General features: G+C 40.8%; 1 protein-coding gene across 6 annotated transcripts in view; it reads right to left on the bottom strand.

The window, feature by feature from the left end:
• The window catches only part of slc6a20 (solute carrier family 6 member 20), a 138476-nt gene that overhangs the window by 77577 nt on the left and 34408 nt on the right, over window positions 1–26491 (bottom strand). For all 6 annotated transcript variants that reach the window (XR_013492258.1, XM_033638737.2, XM_033638738.2 and 3 more), the window contains 4 exons: window positions 9086–9226; window positions 8393–8484; window positions 8035–8262; window positions 2231–2341 (listed from right to left, as the gene is read on the bottom strand). Coding sequence is in view for 5 of the 6 variants with exons in the window: in XM_033638737.2 (XP_033494628.1) it covers window positions 2231–2341; window positions 8035–8262; window positions 8393–8484; window positions 9086–9226 (572 nt within the window). In the remaining variant the exon portion in view is untranslated. The remainder of the gene's footprint in view (window positions 1–2230; window positions 2342–8034; window positions 8263–8392; window positions 8485–9085; window positions 9227–26491) is intronic.

The raw sequence follows: 26491 nt of genomic DNA, 5'->3' as shown, positions 1-26491 counted from the left end.
GGATGCTAGCAAAAAACAGGCATGAAACAAAAAGTATTTTTTAGTACAACTGATCACTGAACAAAACCAAAATGTTATAATTAGCTTTGATAAAGTGAAAACACAGTGTGAAAGAGAGTCTGAAAGAGTTCTGAAACCAGGGTCAAATTTCCACACTGTGGAAAACAATAAACGTCATTTATGGGCATGCCACGTCTGTCTTCTACTCTCTGCATTGGTGTTTCACTAAGGCCCAGATCACACAGAAAACCTTTTGGCAGCTGGAGGCGGCTTTTTGTAATTGTTTTTAATGAGAATAAAGCTTTTTGCTCGCTCTTTTGGCATTACTACACCCCCCAGAGTGCTCTGAACTTGAGGTGAAAAAATTTCAACTCAGAACAAAAAAGCACCCCCCCGTCACCTCTACATTTTTCCCATTGTCCAAACAGATGATTTGAGAGGCGGGCCTTCTGTGGTGGTAATGATGACCTGTTTACAGTTGGTTAACAATAGAGGAGAAACTGGTGTTAGCAGTTGCTGGATACTAGGGCATTAACAACTTTGATTTTTTTCAAGTCGACTTATCTGTCAATAAAATCGAGTTGAGTCGACAAGTCATTTGATGACGTCATCACATTGACACGGCGGAGGAAATAATACATTTTATTTAAAAGCACCTGTCTCAACACTCAAGGACAATTACAGAGCATTAAAAACACAATTAAAATAACAATTAAAATAAATAAAAACAACAGACAAGAGTGACACAAAGTAAAAATGGATGTGGGCAATTAAAGGGAATATGCAATTTGGAGCAGATGGGTTTTAAGTTGTGATTTGAAATGGGGTAGGGAGTCCATGTTTCTGAGGTCCGGGGGGAGAGAGTTCCAGAGTTTGGGAGCAGAGCGACTGAAAGCTCTGCTCCCCTGCTGAGCCAGGCGGGGGGCACAGAGAGGTGGAGGGAGGAGGACGACCTGAGGGAGCGAGAGGGGGTGGCGATGTGGAGGAGATCAGACAGATGGGGGGGGGGGGGGGGGGTGAGGTTGTGAATGGCCTTGAAAGTATACAGAAGGATTTTGTAATGGATTCTGAATTTGACTGGAAGCCAGTGAAGCTGCTGGAGGACAGGGGTGATGTGGTGAAAGGAGGGGGTTCTGGTAATAATGCGGGCTGCAGAGTTTTGGACCAGTTGAAGCTTATGGAGGGATTTGTGACGGGCACCAAGGAGGAGTGAGTTAAGTTACCGGTGAGTAGCGGCAGCAAGACGCGCCAGCGTCCACTTAACCCAACTGAGAAAGTGAAGTATCTCCACACATGTGATGTGTGTCTGTCAAGGCCCGAACATACTCGGGCGGAACGTATGCGGAACGTGGTCCACGTGGACTCAAAGTGGACGTCCGCAAGCCCTGTGCGCGCAAAGCTCAGATTCTACAACCGCGCGGACTCCGCTCCGCGCACCAGTGACTGCTCAGCATGTATTTTTCACATCGCGGGGATTTTTCACAGACATTTTTAAAGGAAACTACAACACGGAAGTGCGCTCGACTATGAAAGCCCGAATAACTGCGGACATTGACTTTTCTGTTAATGCCCTACTGGATACCCAGAGCTATATGGCCCAACTATAGACAGCAGGTTGTCAAACTGTCAATTCAATTAAAAAAAAAAAGGCAGTGCGGTGTGCCTCACATTTTGCAGCCTGCAAAGTTCTTTGTGGGTTGGGGCTGAAGGGCAGAGCTCTGCTTGAATTTGTACTTGTTGAATTAATTCATCCATCACATGATAGTTTTTAGATGGCAAAATGTGCTGGGATTGTACATTTTACATGAAATAGGCTCCTCACCTGCATCGTTTAACTCTTAGCCTTCATGAGTGCATCAATGTTAGGTGTGCAGAGTCATCCAGTAGGCCGGATTGGACCCTTTGACAGACCGGTTCTGGCCCGCGGGTTGTATGTTTGGGGCCTAAAACATGACCTGCTCTATTGTCCATTTTACTCTAAATGGGACCATGATCTACAAAATAAACATCATGTGCTTGATTAAGGAAGACGTGACACTAGCAATTGAGACCGTACACTCAATAGGAAAATGTTTACTGAGGTAATAAATCAAGTGAGAAGTGTATCACAGACAAAGACTCCCCCTCCTGCCAGCAATTAGTTAGGTAAACCCAAGGCTGTAATGCAAAGCCCCCATACACTGTACTGCATGTCTGTATGCCTATTGCCAAATCTCAAACACAAACTTACCTTTGGTGTGAACATGTATTTGACACCATTGATGGCACCATGAAGAGTGACGCCCCGGATCAGGTAGATGAAGAGGACCACATATGGAAATGTGGCTGTGAAGTACACAACCTCGAGATGGAGCCAAACAGCAAAGTTAGGGTAAAAGTTCAAATATGGGAGTGAATGTGTGGGGAGGAGGTAGTATATAATTCCATCATATCCCCACAATCATTCCTCTTGTCTGGTCAAAGTAAAACGAAAACACTTGCATGCTTCATAATTTCTTAAATGCACATTCTTTTAGTTGGTCGGATAGGTCCACAGGTCTATTACAAATATTTCAATTGTTAGTTCCTGTGATTGTACCTGATTGGATGACCAAAGACATTTCATATGGCTAACAAATATATAAGAATACAAAAATAGTTTTCTGTAGTTTTAAGTTGAGATTTCATCACTTGACATACTAGATCAAAGTCCTCTTAGTGGCCTTAGGCTATATTAAACTAATTGTTGACTGTGGTTAACGTTAATGTACAGTATTGTTAGACACTTAATACTGGTAACATGAATATGACCTATCTTTCATTCCATAAATGTCATTTCTACATACTAAATTAAGATGATTATTATTCCACTAATGTAGAATCCTATGCAGTTCATGAGGATAATGATTTGGCTACGTGTTGAGGGGCAAATGTAAACTGTATGATTTGAGTTTGACACAAAGAATGTATGTAATATTTTCAATAAAATGAATAAATAAAAATACTGATCATTATTTATAACTTTGTTTTGACATATTCATTTTTATCATTACATAAAGTATATCCCTAGTCCTTGATTTTTCAAGTGTATTAAAAGCTTGTAAGTTTCATCTGGCAGACTAGAACCAACCATGTACAGTGAGGACTACCTTTCAGTATCTATGTCCAGCCCAGTCTCATTCCAAAGTCATCAAATACCGCTGATACGTCAGTGATTTCAGTGTCACCTGATGCCAAAAGTGACCTTTCGTGGTGGTGTGATGCGCTTTTAATGTGGCCTGACAGTAACCTTTTGCGGTGTTATGATACACTATCGGTCAGCCCCTGTCACAGCATAATGCTATGCAGACGGGTGGTGTCAGTTCATGATGTGGCTGTATGGCACCTGTTGCAGCAGCATGATATGCAGCTGGACAGCATCAGGTTGAAATTCTTTTATTTATTTTTTTATTCATTTTATATACTTAAATCCCCCTCGGGCTGGAGCATAATGCCATGCCGGAGGAGAACGCCGACCTGTCCCCCCCGCCGTATGGAGCAACAACCCAATGCTGCGGGGATGCAGACACGCAGCAATCTCATTCGAAGTCACTTCTTGTGAGCTGTTTGGTATATGCATTTATTTTTCTATTTTCATTCAGTAATATGTAATGCAGAAATACATCTTGATTAAACATATGCTGTAGATTAGAATACAAGTGCTAGTGTGACCCAATAAACTGCAGAGCATTGCAAAGTTAAGCAAATCAACATTTACTGAAAAAAAGACAATTGAAATCACTTTCTAGATTCAAACATTATTATCAAACGAAATACACAGTCTTATTAACGTCTAATTACGTTAAGCCACGCAAAATCACATTAAAGACACATTGTTTCAGTCACAAAATATATTAGGCTATAGCTCTAACATTTATCGTGGCAAAAAAAACAAAACTAAACAGTTTTTTATCGTATAGCCTATTTTACACAAAATTAATATTCACAGCCAATATAAGAAAACTTAAACGTGACAGTTGAGTGTATTATTTGTGTTTCCTTTTACGCAGGTGGAACTTGCTCGCTGTGCGCACCTCTCCTCCCTCTCCAGTCCCTGGCTGTGGGTCAGAGGCATCTCATCTACTGTGCCCCCACCTGTTTTATTTGCAGAGGATTTATTATATGCCAATTTTTCTTTTGTTCTTCTTCTGATATCTTGATATCTTCTTTTCACTTCATCCACTGTCCGCATCGTTTTACCAACAGCATTTACTTTTTCACAGATTTCTTCCCATATAGCGTTCCTTTGTGAGACAGTCAGGTTTCTTTGCTGTAGCTCATTTAAGTGTTAATTGGCCTCATCTACCAACACCTCTAATTCCATAGGGTCGAATATCACTTTGCGCTTTCTCTCCAAACTCGCCATGCTGCAAACTACCATGTCATCAAGATATCTTAATGACAACTCAAAATGGTACCACTTTACTTGAGGTCAAAGAATTTATTCATTACACTGTCATAATGGTGTGATGACAGCCAGTTTTGTGTCCTATCCTGCCAGACATCTATCTGACCGAGTGTTAGAATCGGTCTGTAACCTTGGACATCTTTTTATAATAATCATTATGTCACCTTGTCATAAACACAAAAAGAGGTGCAATTTTTGTTCATGTCAAGTTGTTATGACAAAGACATCTTCTGGTAATATCATCCTGGTTAATGCCAAGTTGTCATAATAAGGACATCCCAAACAAATTTAATGTCAAGTTGTCATGACAAAGACAACTTCTGGTAATGTCACTTTAATTAATGTCAAGTTGTCAAAATCAAGACAACCCAAACAATGTCAACTTGTCATTACAAAAACCGAATTACACCTTAAGCAACACAAAGGAGGATTGCACTTTTTACCTCACGGGGTCCCCCTACAACGGCATTGTCTGTTACAACTATTGCAAAATATTTTCTGCGCGTGCATTTGTTGACAAGCCAACGATACCGGTGAACATCCTGAAGCTGGCCGTGTAATGCGCAATCATTATGTACATACATGATTAGGCTGATTGCTTTATTTATTTATTCATTTTCGAAACTCAGAAATGAGTTGCTCTCTGCATGTCAGGGCTGACCTCCTCACAGCGCGCGCACACACACACACACACACACACACTATGAGGGGTCAAACGTTTCACCCAACCACACTACAACGTGTCACTTGCGCCTGCTTAGGACACATCAGATCTAATCAAACTGTGTGAGCGCACGCCTACATTTTACATAGGGTTACTATGGAGACACGAGTGTTACACGCATGCCTGCTACATGACGCGCAGGCGTTGTTCGCTCCACTCGCATGACTCGCTCACATGTCTTTTCAGGACGCGTGCACAGCGCGTGACAAACGGCACATATAGGCTACACTACACCTGTGTGTGCGTGTGAATCTCGCACACACACAGTGCATGTACACATCATTAACACCTGAATGCGTCAAATTACTTTGGCAAACTGTCCGTCTCCACAGTTTACACGTGCAGGCAGGCGTGTGTGTGTGCTTCACAACTGACATCTTTGACCCCAGCACTCACACAACGCGTGTATGCATGGACGCGTCTTTTTTCTTCTTATTTCTCATAAATCCATATATGTAGGGTTGCCTTTCTTTGCTTTTAAGTCTGCATCCTAGTCTCTTTATCCTGGATCGATCCAGCGCCACGAGCCTAGACCCCGGGGGAGGGTCTCGTTGATCCGGCCAGTTAAGAGTTTGTTTTAAAGTATGACATCTCAAGTGTTTGTGTTATATTTGCAGTCCTGTCAATTATAACTAAAAGCCGAGCGCACTCAAAAACCTCGCTCCGTGCGGTGCTTTCTGTCTGTGGAGTGCACATCTTTAAAAAAATGTTTGAAAGAAAAGTAACCAAAGATAAGGTGTCATATTGAAGTTTCGTTTGAAAAAAGTATAATTTGAATTTTGAAACTTGTTTTGTTGATGTTTTTTTGTAATAAATTTCTTTTTTTTGGACTTCAAACATTTTCTCAGCGCATTATTGATCACGCGAGTTAAGACTGAAGCCAGCCGCCACCTGTAGAAAGTGGTTCTAAACACAATAAAGCCTATAGTTTGGGAAAGTATAACACAGAAGTCTGCTGGTTTTAATCCGCTCGTACCCTATTACGCTATTAATTAATAATTAAAATTGAATGACCCAAATCCGTGGATATCACAGGTTGAGGTGGAGCAGGTCGCTGTTTAATGATAAATCTGTGAAGCTGTCCATGGTGCTGAATTAACACACCTCATTTTAATCCACCTCAACCTGTGACCAGGAGGGTGAAACTCTCTACTCTGCAATGCATTCAAATAGTTTGATACCTTTTAAAAATCTAATACTCCATGTAAATTATGGGGTAATATTTTCAGTCACAATGCTAACAGTCTACTCAGACTACCATATGCTGGAATCACTCTAAACGTTAAATAGACATACATTTACAGTTTACATTAAAAATATAACAATTTCATGAGACACATTTTTTCCTTGATATAAAGCTGCATTATAACAGATGATCTGTCACACGCATTTTGGGACACTTCAGTGTCAGTTGCTCGCTGTGAGTCTCAGCGCAGTAAAATGGGCTTTTTTCAGATGATCAATTTACTTGACTTGACTTATATTTTCGATAGGCTATTATTTTTTTCGTTATTGTATAATTGTTTTCAGTTAATCAGGCAAGTTTATTCTATTGAAATTTATAATAGTTTTCGTATGACATGCTACCTGTCACACGACACGTTGTTGCTTCGAGCTGACACTTTTGACCCCTGCGATCACATGACATGTCAACACATGCACGTCTAATAACCACACGTCTAGGCGTGTGCAGGCATTGCACGCGCATTGCATGTGTAACAAGTACACAGTGAATGCACACGCAGTGCACGCGAAGCAAGTACACGGTGATGGTTGCACATGCAATGTACACGTATCACGTACGCAGTGAATGCACTGTGTGTGTGTTCGCTTATACGTTTCACCCCTCATACACACACACACACACACACAAAGTGTGCGATAAGTGCGATAAAACCTCTGCTAGCCAAGCCAATACTTACTAATACAATCAGTACATAATAATCAATACATGTGATCAGCATGTAGAAAGCCATATTTCAATCTGCTCTGTCCGCAGTCTCATTCACTGCTATTATGATTTATGATTGCGGTCGACTCAAGCACATCGCGCTCACGTGCTAACAGCAAACTGTTAAAGACAAACTAAAATGAAAGCTGTCTGTATATAGGCTAACACTTTATCTTAAAATGTACCTGAGGCAGCCGACCTGCAGACAGTAAGTCTCCGAAGTAGAGGGTGACAGAAGTAACAGTGCCAGGTCACCATTGGTCGGGCATCCCTCCTCCTCTTTCAGCTCTCACCAGTGTGTGAAAGCCGGGCCAATATTAATCCTTGTTCGAGCTCTTGTTTTATCACTCTCCCGTTTTCTTTTCTTTGTCTCCTCGGACAACACCTTCACCTTCTCCCTTTTCTTTGTCGCTTCAGCCATGACAACCACGTCTAACTTCGTTCACCTTGGTTTGGCTACGCTAGTCTAAAGAGAGGAGGGGATATGACATATGCCGTAAAGCAGCCGAATTTTGTAGTCCTTTTGTGTCCGGGTTCCTACCTGAACCCCGAAACTACATAGTGCCAGTGCAAGCAAAACAGACGCTCTCAAGCAATGATGGAGGTGTCATCCAACCTATTGTGAGTTGATGTAGCATCACAAGGATCTTGGATATATATTTTGAGGGCTCAAAAACTCTTTATGACAAGTTCATGACAGTGTCATGTCATAGTTATGACAGTAGATACCTTCAAGTAAAGTGTTACTCAATAATGTTTTTTCTTAACCTAATCCAGTGCTTTTGTTGATGTCCTAGCGCTGGTAGCGGCACACTGAAACGTCAACAGCATATGCAGGCGGATATGTAGCACAGCGATATGTGATGACTTGGGATGTGAACAGGTTGGTATGCTCTTAATACTTGCAGTTTTAGGGACTTGGAGCTCGCTTACCTTTCCAGTTGACTTTACTCCTCGGACAATGAACAGGTAGGTAATCAGCCAGGAAAGCAGGAGGCACAGGGCCTGGCCTGTATGAATGCCTCCATTTTCTTCAATAGAAGACGAGATGTTTAGTGTTTGCCTGTAGAAGAAGTACTGGGTGGGTGTAGCCGTTTCACACTCCTCTATAGGTCCTGTCCAGTTGGAATTGATTGGGCACTCTGCCCATGGCAGGACTGACTGGCATGGGAGTGAACATAGAACAGTATCGGTATGTTATCATACTGTGTAAACCAGATCCAACATTTTGTATGCATTTATAGTATTAACTACTGCAAAAATAACGGTAGTTTGTTAGTTAGCAGCTCACTTGAAATGAATGAAAGAGGTACCAGAAACTCCATCCATTGATGATGTTGTAATAGAGACACAGATACAGGGATGTCACAACACTAGCAAGACCTAAAATGAGAGAATTATACAAAAAATAAATAAAATACAAAATTCACTACAAGGAATTATTTGATCCCATTTTAAATAATCTACAACCACCTATTCACCCATAATTCTTCCAAGTCATTTTGTCCATTTGAGTCAAAAATAGATTCAAAGGTCTATGATGTAGAAACCAAGTCCCATGAGCAGGGTTAAAAAAAAAAATCAAGAGATGCAAAAGTTTTGGTTCGTTCGACAGCTTTGAAAAGTAATGCTTCACATACTGAAATACATTACTCAGTGACCAGTTACAATGGTACATAAAATCAAGCTAACTTAGTTAGCCACAAAAACAAAACTGAGATCCACGCAGAAACCACAACCATACAATGCACTGGAAGCAACAGTATTTTACTGACAGTACAGTATAAAGTGACAGCACTTTGTGTCCAACTTTTCCACCTTGTATTTGCTGCACATCTAGCCTTATAAAATCCAACATGTTGTTCTCTTTTCTGCCACCAGAGGGGCGAGGAAGCTCCCTCATCACTGCTTTATCTGGATGCATTGAGGAGTTCCAAAACTGTACTGATGCACAGTATTGTCAGTTAGTTCAGTCAGCACATACCTATTCCTCCCAAATATGGGCTGATGGCAGTCCATGCCCCGATGCTGCCTCTACTCATCTTCTGACCAATGGCAAGCTCCAAGTAGAATAAGGGAACACCCTCTAGAATCAGCATGACCAAATATGGAATCAAGAATCCACCTGAGGGTGAAAACATACTTTTATAGTAAAAACATAAAAGTTAACATTTGAACAATAGCACTGTTGGGTTTCACAGCACCACAGATGATTTGTCATTTGTTAAAATGACAAATCATCTGTGGTGATTTGTCATTTGTTAAAATCTAAACTGGATATGTGAAGGCATTTCTTCTCTGCATGCTCTTTGTTCTTCAAACAAAGAGAGCTATTTGACACTCATCTCCACAGGATGCCCCACCTCACACCTCAGTAAGAGCCAAATCTCAAAACTTGATTGGACAGTACTTTTAGGCCCTGTTTTTTTTAAAAACGGAAAAGTCTGTCCTTTGTGTTTTAAAAAACTTCTGCGTTTATATGACGACATTATTGAAACGATCCCTGTTCACATGGAGCCGCAAAATCTGCTGGAAACGCTGTAGTATGCACGCCAGGCCAATGGGTGGCAGTGTAAATTTGCAAAGCAACACCATGGCATGACGCCATGCACCTGCGCTGAAGCGCCTTCCTCTACAAAGCGGTGATTACAAACCAAAACAAAGAAGACACAATGGCGAAAGCATGCACAGATAACTTTGTCTGGATGGACGACGAGGTGGAGTTGCTACAGTAACAGATCTACACTTCACTTCAAATCAACGGGGTGTGCAGCACAAACAGAGCTCGGCATTGTTGTTGTGATGGTCGACTTTCTCACGCGTGCCTAGTGACTGGGACCGTAATGCACATGTGCAAAAAGTCTCCGTTTTCAGAGGAACTGCATATTGCAGGTTTACATGACAACGGAGACACTGCCATTTCCAAAAAGTTGCACTCTGGAACCCATTTTCAAAACGTTGTGTTTTCAGGCACCCAAAATGCCACTGTCATGTAAACAATCAGCCAAAACACAACTAAAGTTTACCTTTTTCAGTTGAAATCGTTGTCGTATAAACGGGACCTTACAGTGACATGCCCCACGACGTGCCCTTGCTCACGGCAGGAGCAAAAATCTGGAAACCTGAGAAATTAGAATGCAAACACAAGGTTTGCAACTAACTTTCCAGCAACAAGGAGAACCAAGTTGAGTTAGTTCCTCAGCGTCTAACTCTGCAAGGACCCAGAGCGACCGGCTTCCTCAGATCTGCACTTTCAGAACAAGGACATGACAAAAACTGCCACTGGAACCACAGCTCTTTCCAGCCTTCCTCTGCTGGCTCACAAAACCAGCATGCCTCATACCAACTCTTCCCTCCATTCATTCAAGGATCGGTAATGTTTCAACTGGGCATAGCTTTATCACAGCTGTACAGACTAAGCAAGACTGTTTAACTTGTATGTATTTAATGCTGTTTACTGAGTTGTTGTTGTGATTGTTTGCGGTTAGGTTGTTGGTTAGTTGGCTTTGCCAAAGCTGAGTGATGTTAGTTTGCTAATGCTGTTTGTTCACAATGTCTTGCATGCAACTTAACATCCTCTGCACTAATCCAGACCCCTTGCAACACATATCACATTCACATAGACTCATTTACAAATTTGCTTTCAACAGAGCTACACCCAAAGAGGCAACTCAAAGTCTCGCTTCCCTTCCTTTGTCTTTTTCCTGACCACACGCTAAACAAGACCCTGATCTGAAGCCAGCTTTGATTCAGCCATCTTGTAGTTCTCTGTTGTAAGCCATTTTGTTTTGTAGATCAAACTGCCCTTTGATTACCACACCCGCCTTTGTCTTTCTCTCTCTTGCACGCATGCACACACACACACACCAAGCTTTTATATAGTTAGTTAGTTAGAATTTGTGTGTTTTGGTTTTGCTTTGCTTACTTTATGAATAAATATATTTTTTGGAATCACACCTGCTGTCTGTTTAATGTTGCACAAGAGTGAATGAATAGTCAACCTCTGCTATGTCAAGAACTCCGAAATCCTTCAGGCTTTACTATCAATTTTGGTTATTGTTATTAATTTAATTATTAATCAAAATTCCAAATTGATAGTTTAGTGAACTTTATGAGACTGATATCTTTAACTGGCTATCATTTTTTCCTTTTTCGGAATGGTGCCCCACAAGGTGATTTAATGTAAATTAAGTCATATTATTTAACATAACTAATAATTACTATTAATAATATATTAATTTTTCAGATAGCCATTTTTATACTTTAATTGGAGATCTATTACAAGGTCAGGTTAAAGCTTAAGTCCCAACAAATGGTGCCGCCATGTAAAACATAGCACTGGTGCCTAGATCACAACAAATACACTGCCTGGCCAAAAAAAAAGTCGCCACCTGGATTTAACTAAGCAAATAGGTACGAGCCTCCTATTGGATAATTACTGCATGGGCGATTATCTTTCAGCTGGCAACAAGTTATTTAACCCCAACTGGTGCAATGAGTTGCTTCTCATTTCCTAAACAACCATGTCAAAAGACACATCCCGTGATCGTGGAAAAGATGTTAGTCTGTTTGAGAAGGGTCAAATCATTGGCATGCATCAAGCAGAGAAAACATCTAAGGAGATTGCAGAAACTACTAAAATTGGGTTAAGAACTGTCCAACGCATTATTAAAAACTGGAAGGATAGTGGGGACCCATCGTCTTCAAGGAAGAAATGTGGCCGGAAAAAAATCCTCAATGATCGTGATCGGCGATCACTTAAACGTTTGGTGAGATCAAATCGAAGAAAAACAACAGTAGAACTCAGGGCTATGTTTAATAGTGAAAGTAAGAGCATTTCCACACGCACAATGCAAAGGGAACTCAAGGGATTGGGACTGAACAGCTGTGTAGCCTTAAGAAAACCACTAATCAGTGAGGCTAACTGGAAAAAAAGGCTTCAATTTGCTAGGGAGCATAAAGATTGGACTCTGGAGCAATGGAAGAAGGTCATGTGGTCTGATGAGTCCAGATTTACCCTGTTCCAGAGTGATGGGCGCATCAGGGTAAGAAGAGAGGCAGATGAAGTGATGCACCCATCATGCCTAGTGCCTACTGTACAAGCCTGTGGGGGCAGTGTTATGATCTGGGGTTGCTGCAGTTGGTCAGGTCTAGGTTCAGCAACAGTATGTGCTCAAAGAATGAGGTCAGCTGACTACCTGAATATACTGAATGACCAGGATATTCCATCAATGGATTTTTTCTTCCCTGATGGCACGGGCATATTCCAAGATGACAATGCCAGGATTCATCGGGCTCAAATTGTGAAAGACTGGTTCAGGGAGCATGAGACATCATTTTCACACATGGATTGGCCACCACAGAGTCCAGACCTTAACCCCATTGAGAATCTTTGGGATGTGCTGGAGAAGGCTTTGCGCAGCGGTCAGACTCTACCATCATCAATGCAAGATCTTGGTGAAAAATTAATGCAACACTGGATGGAAATAAATCTTGTGACATTGCAGAAGCTTATCGAAACAAGGCCACAGCGAATGCGTGCCGTAATCAAAGCTAAAGGCGGTCCAACGAAATATTAGAGTGTATGACCTTTTTTTTTGGTGGTGACTTTTTTTTTGGCCAGGCAGTGTAGTATCCCCTCTTTTACAGTATCACTATTATAATTTATTTTTGGTGCCTCCATGTGATGCCCAGAATTGTTTACAATTCTAATGGTGCCCCTTGGTGAGGCCTAATATTGTAGTTTACAACAGCAGTCATAATGGTAGTTTGTTACTGGGCCCTTTTTTACAGTATACATGTAAGTGTTTGGTGATTCCTGTCCTCACTCGCAGAACAGCGCAGTTTTGGTACTTGGCATGTGCCATGATTGGCAATTGTAGCACCTATATACACCGATCAGCCAAAACATTAAAACCACTGGTGGGTGAGGTGAGTAACATTGTTCATTCTGCTATAATGCAATGTTCTGCTGGGAGACCTTTTTCAAAATTTCTACAATTTTGGTAAGGCCTTGCAAGTGACTGACTTGAAATTTGGTACACATATCCACCTCAATGTGCTTTGCAAAAAGCCTCTTCGACCATAGAAGCCAGACATGATGCGGGTTAACCTAATTTGCATAATGTGAAAAACAGTAATGTGACATCTACCAATATATTTTAACTCTAATAACACCAAACTGGATTGGCTGTGGCTCAGGAGGTAGAGCAGATTGTCCACTAATTACAAAATCATCAGTCTGATGCCTGGCTTCCCAGTCCGTATGTCAAATCCTTGAGATATCCTTGGGCAAGATACTGAACCCCAAATTGCTCCCAGTGGCTGTTCCATTGGTGTGGAAGTGTGTATAAGCTGAGTAGCAGGTTGAATCTTACTGTATATGGTAGCCTTGGCCACCAGTGTATATGTGAATATGACATGTGGGGCTCTAGTTTCGCAAGGTGGTGCAGGGTGGCGAACCCGTGCAGAGCTAGTTTCGAGCAGCGCAACCCGAGGCGCCCTCAGTTTGGTAGTTTGGTAGACCGAGGTGCGTTGAGATGGGTGTGGTGGCGCAGCAGGGGGAGGTGTCGACAGATCCAGCTTGGCGCAGTGACAGTTTCGTGCCAAAAGGCTTCGCCGAAGGTGTGCTAAAAGCTCACCAACTGAAACCACGTCTACTGTCAGCGCAGGGGGAGCACAGCTGGCGTAAGCCGAAGTTTGGCTGACGGGCGGACAGTGCGCACACGTCAACAAAACCTCACAGGCAGGTTTCCAGAATATCAGGCACATTAACGATGCAATAAATACCCAAAAAAACACTATTCAATGCAACTATCTGCAATCAGCACATATATGTATCTCTATATCAACTGTCCCGTCACATCTGATGTCAGATCAAAGGGGATTGGCACTGTTTGGCACGTTTGGCACACGTAATGGAAACCCAACCTGGTTTGATTAACACAGTTGCAAACTAATGAGTTCACATCCCTCTCAGACAACCACAAACAGCCACAGCATCAGATAGGGAGTATATATTCAGCAACTGTCATCTTAGAAAAGTCAGAAGAAAAGAAACTGAGTGAGACTGCAAGAGAGAAAGAGAGAGCGCGTGCGCACGAGAGAAACGCAACATTGATTCACAATTGTGGTGACCTCCTCCCAGGCTACCTTTGCATCATCAGCCTGTGGAGGTCTGCTCGCAGTTCCGTATATTCGGATACTGCGAGCTTGGACCTCCCGGACCAAAACATCAGTTTCCTCCTGGGAGAAGTTTGGCCGTCTGACGCTGCTGCTCTCTTCCGCCATGGCAAATTGAGTAAACTCTCATTACGCCTTCGCACGGTGCATTTAAGGGTGAGGAGAGGGGCTCATTTGATTGGTGTGATGTGAATGGGCTGTGTAAAACCCACTCCACGCCTTCTCTCCTCCCTCTTTCCGACTTGTGCCGGTAGGAGGGACGGAGGTGGGATAAAGGAGTAGCTGCGCCAGGGCGCACGGTGTGCCAAACTTACAAAATCCGCCTAGCCACACCCAGTTGGCAAAGCGTAGGTGCGCTGCGCCTCCACTGCGCCCGGTCTGCGAAACTAGAGCCCGTGGTGTTAAAGTGCTTTGAGTTGTCAGAAGACTGGAAAGGCTATACAAGTGCAGGTTTATGCAGGTCCAAAGTTTATATACACATTTCTATTAAAATAAGCAAGACTGGTCAAGAGACATGGCCGCCATTAATCAGAAGGTCTTTGCAAAAGGCAAGGCCTACAGGAAATTGACCAAAACTCATTAACAACCGCGTTTATCTCATTATTAGACTCCATTGGCTTCAGTCAGGGTGTACATGAACCCACTCATTGTTTTAACCATACCCTCAATCTAGTTCTGACGTATGGATTTGAAATTGATAACCTAAAAGTCTTTCCACAGAATCCCTTGCTATCGGATCATTATCTGATTACTTTTGATTTCTTTTTACTCGATTACACGCCACTCAGCAACAGTTACTATACTAGATGTTTATCAGATAGTGCTGTCGCAAAATTTACGGAAAAGATTACTCTGTCGTTAAATTCAATACCAAGTCCCTCAGTAACAGAGGTTTCCTGTACCGACTTTAACCTCTCCCGAATTGATCATTTTGTTGATAGCGCTGTAGGCTCGCTGCGAACAACACTTGACTCTGTAGCTCCTCTTAAAAAGAAGTTAAAAAAGCAAAGAAAGTTCGCTCCTTGGTATAACTCTCAAACCCATAAGTTAAAACAAATATCGCGAAAATTTGAAAGGAATTGGCAATTAACCAAACTGGAAGAATCTCGTTTAATCTGGGCAGACAGTCTCAAAACGTATAAGAGGGGCCTCCGCAATGCCAGAGCAAACTATTACTCAGCATTAATAGAAGATAATAAGAACAACCCCAGGTTTCTTTTCAGCACTGTAGCCAGGCTGACTGAGAGTCAAAGCTCTATTGACCCTTGTATTCCTTTAGCCCTTAGCAGTAATGATTTTATGAGCTTTTTTAATGACAAAATTCTAACTATTAGAGGCAGAATTCATGACCTCCTGTCCTCAGATAGTACCTATCTAACCTCAAACACAGCTGTAAAACCTAATATATATTTAGATTGCTTCTCCCCAATTTCTCTTCAAGAACTGACCGCAATGATTTCTTCATCTAAATCATCAACGTGTCTCTTAGACCCCATCCCAACTAGGCTACTTAAGGAGGTCTTTCCTTTAGTTAACACTCATATATTAGATATGATCAATCTATCCTTATTAACAGGCTATGTATGGAAGCGAATCGTGACTAATATTTAAATTAAAATGTATTTGCAGAAATGCTTTTTCATTTAAAGAATGTGGCTGCATTATTTGACTCATATATAAAATTAATCATCAGTCATCCTATTTGCATTTTAATTTTCTTCTTCAAGACTGCTCATTCTTTTACTTAATTAAAATGAAAAAGAAAAAGTCATTTGAGATTTAATTTTCAAAATATGCCCCAGCAAATAGATACCAAAATTCAATATGAAATGTAAAATTTGAAAATTAAAATGCATTTACAGAAATGCTTTTTCATTTTAAGAATGTGGCTGCATTATTTGACTCATAAATAAAATTAATCGTCAATCATCCTATTTGCATTTTAATTTTCTTCTTCAAGACTGCTCATTCTTTCACTTAATTAAAATGAAAAAGAAAAAGACATTTGAGATTTAATTTTCAAAATATGCCCCAGCAAATAGATACCAAAATTCAATATGAAATGTAAAATTTGAAAATTAAAATGCATTTACAGAAATGCTTATTCATTTTAAGAATGTGGCTGCATTATTTGACTCATAAATAAAATTAATCATCAATCATCCTATTTGCATTTTAATTTTCTTCTTCAAGACTGCACATTTTATGCCATAATCAAAAAGAAAACAAAGAAGACATTGCTATTTCATTTTCGTGGTCTGCCCTGCAAAATAGTGCCCATAATTTGAAAATGATTTGGCAATCTGAACGGCGCAGGAGAGTGACGTCAGTAGCTGCTCTTATTCAGCTGACCGTGCTACCCATCTAATACGGTAGGGGGCGGTGATATATGGATGCAGACAAAACTGAAGTTATTGTTCTTGGCCCCAAACAACTCAGAGACTCTTTATCTGATGACATAGTTTCTCTAGATGGCATTGCTCTGGCCTCTAGCACTACCGTAAGAAACCTCGGAGTAATATTTGATCAAGATTTGTCTTTTAATTCTCATTTAAAACAAACCTCACGGACTGCATTTTTTCATCTGCGTAATATTGCGAAAATTAGGCCTATCCTGACCCGAAAAGATGCAGAAAAATTGGTCCACGCTTTTGTTACCTCTAGGCTGGATTACTGTAACTCTCTATTATCAGGTAGCTCTAGTAAGTCCTTAAAAACTCTCCAGCTAATTCAAAATGCAGCAGCACGTGTACTAACAGGAACTAAGAAACGAGATCATATTCATCCTGTTTTAGCTTCTCTGCACTGGCTCCCTGTAAAATCCAGAATTGAAATTAAAATCCTACTGTTAACTTATAAAGCTCTAAATGCTCAAGCTCTGTCATATCTTAGAGAGCTCATAGTGCCATATTATCCCACCAGAACACTGTGCTCTGAGAACGCAGGGTTACTTGTGGTCCCTAAAGTCTCCAATAGTAGATGAGGAGCCAGAGCCTTCAGCTATCAGGCTCCTCTCCTGTGGAATCATCTTCCTGTTACGGTCCGGGAGGCAGACACCATCTCCACATTTAAGACTAGACTTAAGACTTTCCTCTTTGATAAAGCTTATAGTTAGGGCTGGCTCAGGCTTGCCCTGTACCAGCCCCTAGTTAGGCTGACTTAGGCCTAGTCTGCCGGAGGACCCCCCTATAATACACCAGGCACCTTCTCTCCTTCTCTCTCTCTCTCTCTCTCTCTCGTATTCTATTACTGCATCTTGCTAACTCTGGATGTCACTAACTCGGCTTCTTCTCCGGAGCCTTTGTGCTCCACTGTCTCTCAGATTAAATCATATCGCAGCGGTGCCTGGACAGCGTGATGTGTGTGGTTGTGCTGTTGCCGTGGTCCTGCCAGATGCCTCCTCCTGCTGCTGCCATCATTAGTCATTAGTCATATTTCTACTGTTATTATACACATGACTATTGTCACACATGTATACTGCCAGATATTAATACATACTTTCAACATATTGTACCACAGTAGCCAGAACTATAACTATAATATTATTACTTTCAATAATGTTGTAAGCTACTGTCATTACCTGCATCTCTCTCTCTCTCTCTCTCTCTCTCTGTCTCATTGTGTCATACGGAGTACTGTTAATTTATTATGCTGATCTTTTCTGTATGACATCTATTGCACGTCTGTCCGTCCTGGAAGAGGGATCCCTCCTCAGTTGCTCTTCCTGAGGTTTCTACCGTTTTTTTCCCCCGTTAAAGGGTTTTTTTTGGGGGAGTTTTTCCTTATCCACTGTGAGAGTCATAAGGACAGAGGGATGTCGTATGCTGTAAAGCCCTGTGAGGCAAATTGTGATTTGTGATATTGGGCTTTATAAATCAAATTGATTGATTGACCGATTGATTGATTGATTGATTGATTGATTGATTGATTGATTGAAATCAACATAAATCCTGGTAGATTGGTCAAGCATTTTGAACTCAACCCACAGAGGGCACCACCAATACTGAAAACATGTACCTCAACTGGTGGACAGAATTTAACCAAATTTGGTGCACATGCTCTGGGGGCAACTATGAACCAGTTATCAATTATTAATTATCAACCAAATATTAATAATGATTAGTGCCTGTGGGCGTGGCCTGTTTTGCATTATATACTTTACTATGCTTTTTCAGAATTTGCTGTGAGCTGGGATGAACTAAAGACATGAAACTTGGCTCAGTAACTGAAAATTATGTCTTAATGTTTCTCATCACATTTGATCCCAATGATCTCAAGGCGAGCGTTATAATTTACAGCCAGTGAAAACTATGACAAGCCATATCCCTCACACTGTAAGTCTGATTGACTAGAGATTTGAAAACAAGTACAATTCAATGTGCTCTACAAAAAAGCCTTTTTACATGTAAACAAGAAATGTTTCTTTCTATAACAATAAACTATTTATCTATTTATAATTTGAAAGGTTTCAGCTTTTAACATGATAACATATTGCCAAATGTGAAACTCATATTGGAATGAGGGAATGGTATGTGGAGGAAGGTTAAGTTAAGAAACATGACTCATTTACAAAATCTGTTCTACTGCATGCTTGGGTTGAGACATTGCGAGTTTCTGCTGTTATAAAGCATGGTGGATGATACTTTATAAAGTATGCATACCCTAATAAGGACTATGAAATCCATAGGGCTGCACAGAAGGAAGAATGAGTGAAACTTCATTTTGCATTTGCTCAAATTTTTAAAAATCTGTTGACTTAAATGAAACTTAAACAAGTTTGCCATGAGGATGTGCATGACATATCTAAGCAAGGCAGCAATGGCCATGAGTAAAACATCACAGTACTACTTAATGGCCATATCTCTTTAATGATATTTTCCACGGTATACAATTTCAGCAAAGTTGAAAATTGACCTTGTAGCAGCAGCTTGCCACTGGCAGCAGCTGCAACTGGGTGCATGCAGCAGCAGCAGCTAACACCTTCCAGCTTTTACATGTATTTTCTTCAGAAAATTCAAATATTCTAGTTGTATATTATTTTGCCTTTTGTTGAGCATCTGTCTACCTCTGTACCATTTGTCATACAAAGTTCATTTACATATCATCTGAGGAGATGTATCCTATTGCTTTTCTTAATTTCAAATGTTTCAGTATTTTTTTTATTATTAAAATTTATAATGACAGTCTATGGGAGTGAGGTCTGTGGCTACTACTTATATGAATACAACTGCTGCTTTTAATACCACTACTACTGTGGCTATCAGTACTACTACTAAAAGTAGTGGTACCAGTAGCAGTGCTACTACTCCTACAATCTTTCTGTTGTATTGCTTTTTTGAATTTTCTCTGTTTTTAATTAATATTTAATCTGCCTCTGTTTCTGATGATTTGGGCCTCTGTCTCTTCAAGTAATCAGATTGCTTTGTAATGTAGTGGTAACAGCACATGCCACCTGTTTGCACCCCTTGTGGGACAGGTGATCGGAGGTTCACATCCTTCCCAATGTGGCTGTCAAAAAATAATAATTGTCTCAAACCCCACATGGCTGATTGGATCATTGATCACGCCTACAGCAGTGTCTTTTTGCTTCTAAGATGTTTCAACAGTTAGGACCTCTTTCCTTTTTATTGTTTATTATTCACTTCTACTGACCAGGATGCTTGGTAGCACATTAGGGTAAAGCAAATGGCGCAAATCAATGTGCATTTTGGGAAGTGCAAGGGCGATGATTGCATCATGACTCTGTAAAGCTTTACCTTGACCTAATGGTGTCTCTGAGTCAGTTTACATGCAGCGCTTAGACATGTTAATGCTGTTTGCAAAGCACATAATAATGTCTAAATTTCTGACACGTGCTTTGTTTTAGGCAAATCAGTTTATCCTTGACCAAATGTGAATTTATGCCCTGTGCTGCTGCGATCCTCCATTGGCTTTGTGTTTAAACCCTGGTAATAGTCAGCTTTCTCTGTTAGATAGCAAGGTTGTAGGGTCAATACCCTCCATGTAACATGGCTCTTATGGATAAAGTTGCTCATGAACCATCATTCAATATGAGTCTTATACTCTTTGATATTATATTATTTTACCTTTAGATTGATATGCATTTTTAAAAGCATTCATCTTTTGTTGTCCAGTAGACAGGTACAGTACATCAGAAAAGACCACTAGTTCAAGCTACTTTTGTGCCCCTATTAGATCCAAAGGTCGTGAGTTTGTATCCTGCTAAGGGCATGAACACAAAATTCAAAGTTGCACAGATGGGTATGCTGATTGAGTCTGTAGCATTTGATTCAATATCACCAGTAGGTGGTGGTAAATGATTTAAATAATTGCTGTTGTAGCAGCAGCTTGCAGCTGGCAGCGGCCACAGCTTCCAGCTCTCACACTGCATTTTCTACAGGAAATGCACATTGTAGTTAATGATTAAGTAAAATGATTTGACAACATTTTGTGGAGTTGGTGAATCAAAGAAATGCATTTAGTTGTCTCCACCCAACCTTAGAAGCAGGCTGTCACATGTCTCACTGCTTTCTCCTCAAAAGTTACATATTATGGTAATTAGTCAGTAATTACAGCAGATGTATTCTCATTGTTCAGTGATCCGTGCATATAGACACATAAAGACATAACAAGTCTGTCATCTACACTCATTATATCTACGCTGGACACATTAGAACCTATTGACAATGTCCATCAAAGCCCCTGTAAATTCTTATCTTTCTTGTTATACTGCTGTTTTGTCCTCACTGATCCACACAAGAGGGGTAGGGAAACAGTATAAAAGCAACTCTTCATTCTTATTGACAGAGAAATCTTTTTACATAGTAGCTAATGAATACTGTAGAGCAGTGATGAGCAAGATTTCTCCTTTGTCATTAGTTTAAAGTCCACATGGTTTAATAAACTAAGCACAAAAAGGAAGGACATTTTGTGTTTGGTAGATTATTTCTTTGTTGTAACAATGCTTCTTGGCAAAAATTTTTACACCGTTGGAAAGCCTGTTTATTTCCCTTTTAAATGGTGCCACATTTGGTGATGTTTGGTGGATTGGATGGTTGAAGTCTGAAGAAACAAGACATATTGGCAATTTAACAATTTATACATTCAACAAACAGGAGCCTCAGTAGCGTGTGGAAGAACCATATACACAACCAAACACAAATTTCCTTACTTTTTGTACTTAGTTATTAAGCGTCATACTTGCATCTGGCTATGTTGTCGGGTTGGTTTGCTGTCTCTGTCCTGTAGCTGTCTGCTAGTGTCTTATTTTACAGCAGGAAATGGCACTTCAAAATAAAAGCTTTTTACTGAAAATGTACTGTACTTCAAAATAAAGTGTGTTTTTTACAAACTTGACACATTTGTGAGTCACTTTTCATAATGGACCCCTGACCTATTCAGGAATTCAGGCATTCAGGAAAATTAGTTGGTCAGTTTTGAGTAGACAAGTTGAGTTTTGTTTAACAGTTTACTTGGGTTTTATTGTTTTCTTGTATTCTTTTGTTGAACACTGTAAATAGAGCACTTTAAGTAGTTTTAGTAAGAGTGAGAAGCCCTTTTTGTTTGGCAATAACACCTTTTCCACCAACATTCCCAGGAACTTTTATTAACAGGAATTTATTTACCTGGGTAAAAGAATTCCTGGTAATCTGTGTGGTTTGCGTTTCCACTGTACCTCAAAGTTCTGTATGTATTCAAATTAGCGTGATGACGTAGATGATTCAGCATGTGCCTTGGCTGGTAACATATTGCTGGTAGAGAGAGGAGAGCTGTTTGTCTCAACCAGCAGCTAAGTTAAAAAGTATTTCAGGACAAGTTTCAGACTAAGTTAGTTTACATACTGACAGCTGTCATTTGGCTTCTTACTCCCTAAGGTTTAATGTCACTTGCAGTAACGAGCATAGCTGCCGTCAACTCGAGTCATTTTCGAGTTATCTTCACTTCATTTCCACCGCGGCCACGCAGGTGTTCACCAGTTACCGTGTCGTGTAGGCTAGTGAGTGTGTGTATGTGTGTGAATGTGTGTGTATGCGGAGGAGTTCAGCGCCAGCACAAAAGAACCCGATACTGTTAGCGCTTATCAATACTACGGTCTTTGATAATGTAGCCCTGGGGCTAATTTAGTATCGGGTTTCGGTACCCGAGTTTTTCTTTTGTGGTGGTGACAAAATGGAGTTTAAATTGGAGGATTTCACCACTGAAGAGACCGTGGAAATACTAGATAAATGTAAAAAATCTGATTTAGTCTTGATTGCAAATTTGATGTGCAGGTGCCAATAAATGCAAAGAAAGAGAAGTTAAAAGAGCTCCTGTGTACTAAGCTGAATGAAAGGGGTCTGTTTGGTGAGCCTGCTCCCACGGGTAGAGTTGAGCTGGGTGGACCTGCTGATATTCCTGCCCCTTCTCCAGACCCCCAATCAAAAACTAACATGACTACAGAGGACGGGGAGCTAACCCTGCAGATCAGGCAGATGGAGGTGTGGAAGCATGAGATGGAGGTGGAAGCCATGCATTTCAGGGTAAGGGCACTGGAGATAGAGCGGGGAGCCGCTGTAACTGCCAGTCCATCGACCCCTCACCAGTAACCCAACCCTAGTCCCCAAGACAGCTTTGATGTGAGTAGGCACATTGTACTAGTCCCACCCTTTAGAGAATCTGAGGTAGATTCATATTTAAATGTGTTTGAACGTACCTCAGCTACACTGCATTGGCCAAAGAATGGTCTTTTGCTGCAGTGCAAATCAGTGGGAAAAACTCAAGAAGTGTGTACTTCTTTGACAACTAAAGAAATCCTGAATTACAAAGCTGTGAAAGCCACTGTCCTTTGTGCTTCCAAGTTAGTGCCAGAAGCATATAGGCAAAATTGTAGAAATTGTAAAATAACTGCCAACCAGACATATGTGGAGTTTGCAAGGGAGAAAAGGGCTCTTTTTGACAAATGGTGCCAAGCCAGCAAGGTTAAAACATTGGATGACATGCATGAGCTCATATTGCCTGAAGAGTTTAAAACTCGGCTCCCCAGGAAAATTTAATCTAAATGAACAAAAAGTCACATCCCTCACTGCTGCCACAGTGCTGGCAGATCAATTTTGATTTAACTCACAAAAACGTCTTTTCTCTTCCAGTTCATTGTGAACCAGTTTCAGCTGACCGAAAGGTTAAGTCTCGAAAAACTGCTTGTCACAACCCTACTGCAGCCACTGAAATTTGTGAGTATTTTACTGCCATGAGCAAGAACACATCATCGCCGCCTGCCCCACTCTAAAAAGAAAAGAGCAAACCAAACATAGAAAGGCCCCTCTTCATTTGGTAGTGATTCAAACCAAACCACTCTCCATGCAAAATGTGACTTTGGCAGAAACAGAAAAAGACAAAGTGAGGATGAGGATTTCAAACCATTTGTTAATGAAGATTATGTTTCGCTAGTGGATGAGGAAAAGCATGTCCCCATCACCATTCTGAGACATACTGATGCAAAAAATCCATTCATCGTGGTGGTGTGTTACCCATTTGGCTCAGTCTTACTGTGGTGCAGACGTTCTGGTGTGGGGTGTCCGAATGAGTATGATACACACGCCTTTGCATTCCATTCAGCTGTCATCCAGAACTGTGACAGGTAAATTTCAAATTGCTGTGCCTCCTGAGTTACTGATTGCCGGTATTTATCTTATCCTCCAGAATGATTTGGCTTGCGGAAAAATTTTCCTGTCTGCCGAGGTAATTGAAAACCAAACCACAGAGGTGTGTGTTTCTGGCTTTGCTGCGCTAAACTCAGACGCCCTGTTCCCTGTGTGTGCCGTAACTCAAGCTCAGGCACAAAAACTTGGGAGACTTGGTGGACCTTGGTGACTCTTTTATGAGTATCTCTGATCCAACAAGCTCACCCTCAGAGTGTAAAGAAACTGTACCTGTCTCCTTTGAGCTTCAGCCTGATGACAAAACCCTGACACTTTCAGTATATAGATAACAGCTGATTAGAGTCCAGCAAAGTGATGTTGATTTGTCGTCTTGCTTATCTTTTGTGAAAAACAAGATGTGAATAATCTCTGTCTTACTTTATTGATGATGGTGTTCTGATGCGCTGCTGTTCTCCAAGCTCTGGTTTTACGCAAGTCTGTGTGCTAAATTGTTGTGCCTCAGCCTTTTCGTCTGCAGGTCCTGAGCTTAGCTCATGACCATAGCATATCTGGCCATTTCGGTATCAGAAAAACATACAATCGGTCCTCCATTATTTCTTATCTATTTCTGGCCAGGATTGTAATCCGATGTTGTTAAGTACTGTTGTTTGTGCCATACCTGTCAAATCTCTGGCATACCAAATCAGGTGATTCCCGCTGCTCCATTAAAGTCGGTTCCTGTTGTTGGAGAACCATTTGAACATGTTATAGTTGACTGTGTTGGAACTTTACCAAAAACAAAGTCCGGTTACCAGTACGTCCTCACTATGATGTGTGCGGCAACACGTTATCTTGGGGCCGTACCGTTGCGCTCAGCACATTTGGCCTCCCAAAATGTATCCAAAGTGACCAAGGATCAAATTTAATTTCCAAAATCTTTGCTCAGGCCGTGTTAGAGTAAAATGTTGAGCAACACACTTCCAGTGCCCTAGAGGGCCAGGGTGCATTAGAAAGATTCCACCAAACTCTGAAAAGCATGCTTTGCAAATTCTGCACTGTGCTGAACTGTGAGTGGGATGAGGGGTTGCCCCTGTTGTTTATTTGTTTATTTGTTTATTATGAATGCCTATTAGTCTTCACCTCAGCGAAGACTATTCTTCCTGAAGTCCAGACACACATCATAAACATACATTACATACACAACATACATAACAATCAAATTAAAACAACATAACCCGATCAAAAAACACAACATCAAAACACAACCACAACTACATAGCACTTAGCACACTTAACCTACCACAAAGGAAAACATCAGAGAGAATGAATAATACACCTTCTCTCAAATTTAAAGATGATGGATGGTGACCTTTCACCTACTCCCGCCCACTCCCCACCTACTGAATGTTTGAATCATGTATATAGCTCATATATCTTAAATGTTTGAATCATGTATACCTTGTATTACTTAAATGTTTGAAGCATGTATACCTTGTATAACTTAAATGTGTGAATCATGTATACCTCGTATTACTTAAATGTTTGAATCATGTATACCTCGTATAACTTAAATGTGTGAATCATGTATACCTCGTATAACTTGAATGTTTGAATCATGTATACCTCATATAACTTGAATGTTTGAATCATGTATACCTCGTATATCTTGAATGTTTGAATCATGTATATAGCTCATATATCTTAAATGTTTGAATCATGTATACCTCGTATTACTTAAATGTTTGAAGCATGTATACCTCGTATACCTTGAATGTTTGAATCATGTATATAGCTCATATATCTTAAATGTTTGAATCATGTATACCTCGTATAACTTGAATGTTTGAATCATGTATACTTCATAAAACTTAAATGTGTGAACCATGTATAGCTCGTATCTTAAATGTTTGAACCATGTATACCTCGTATAACTTAAATGTTTGAATCATGTATAACTTTTAAATAAACGTTTTGGTAAGCGAGCGGTTGTGTTCATTATTGATTCAACATGTCGGAGAAACGTGTCATGAAAAAGGTTTATTACGACCCGTCTCACCCGGGTAGTTTAGGAGGAGTCGAACGACTCCGCAGGGCCGTACAAGATGAGACGGGCAAAAGAGTAAACCCTGACCGAGTCAGAGAATTTTTAGCCGAGCAAGACGCATACACTCTGCATAAACCTGCCAGAATACATTTTCCCAGAAATAGGGTTTTTGTACCGCGACCTCTGAACCAATTTCAAGCGGACCTCTGTGACATGCAAGCCTTGACCGAGCACAACGACGGTTTTAAATATCTGTTGACGGTCATCGATGTGTTTTCAAAGAAAGCGTACGTGCGAGCGCTAAAAAACAAAACAGCGTCCCAAGTCGCCAGGGCGTTTGACTCTGTTTTAGACGAAAGTCAGACCCCTGAAAAGTTACAAACGGACGCGGGTAAAAAATTCTTTAACAGGACTTTTAAGGCGCTGATGGATAAACGCGGTATTAAACATTTCGCCACGGCCAGTGATCTGAAGGCCTCGGTGATTGAGAGATTTAACCGTATGTTGAAAACTAGAATGTGGAGATATTTTACAGCCAAAAACACCC

Source organism: Epinephelus lanceolatus, chromosome 10, assembly GCF_041903045.1.
Source record: "Epinephelus lanceolatus isolate andai-2023 chromosome 10, ASM4190304v1, whole genome shotgun sequence".
Taxonomy (NCBI): domain Eukaryota; kingdom Metazoa; phylum Chordata; class Actinopteri; order Perciformes; family Serranidae; genus Epinephelus; species Epinephelus lanceolatus.
The sequence above is the reverse complement of the archived record's forward strand: the minus strand, read 5'-3'. Positions and strand labels throughout refer to the sequence as shown.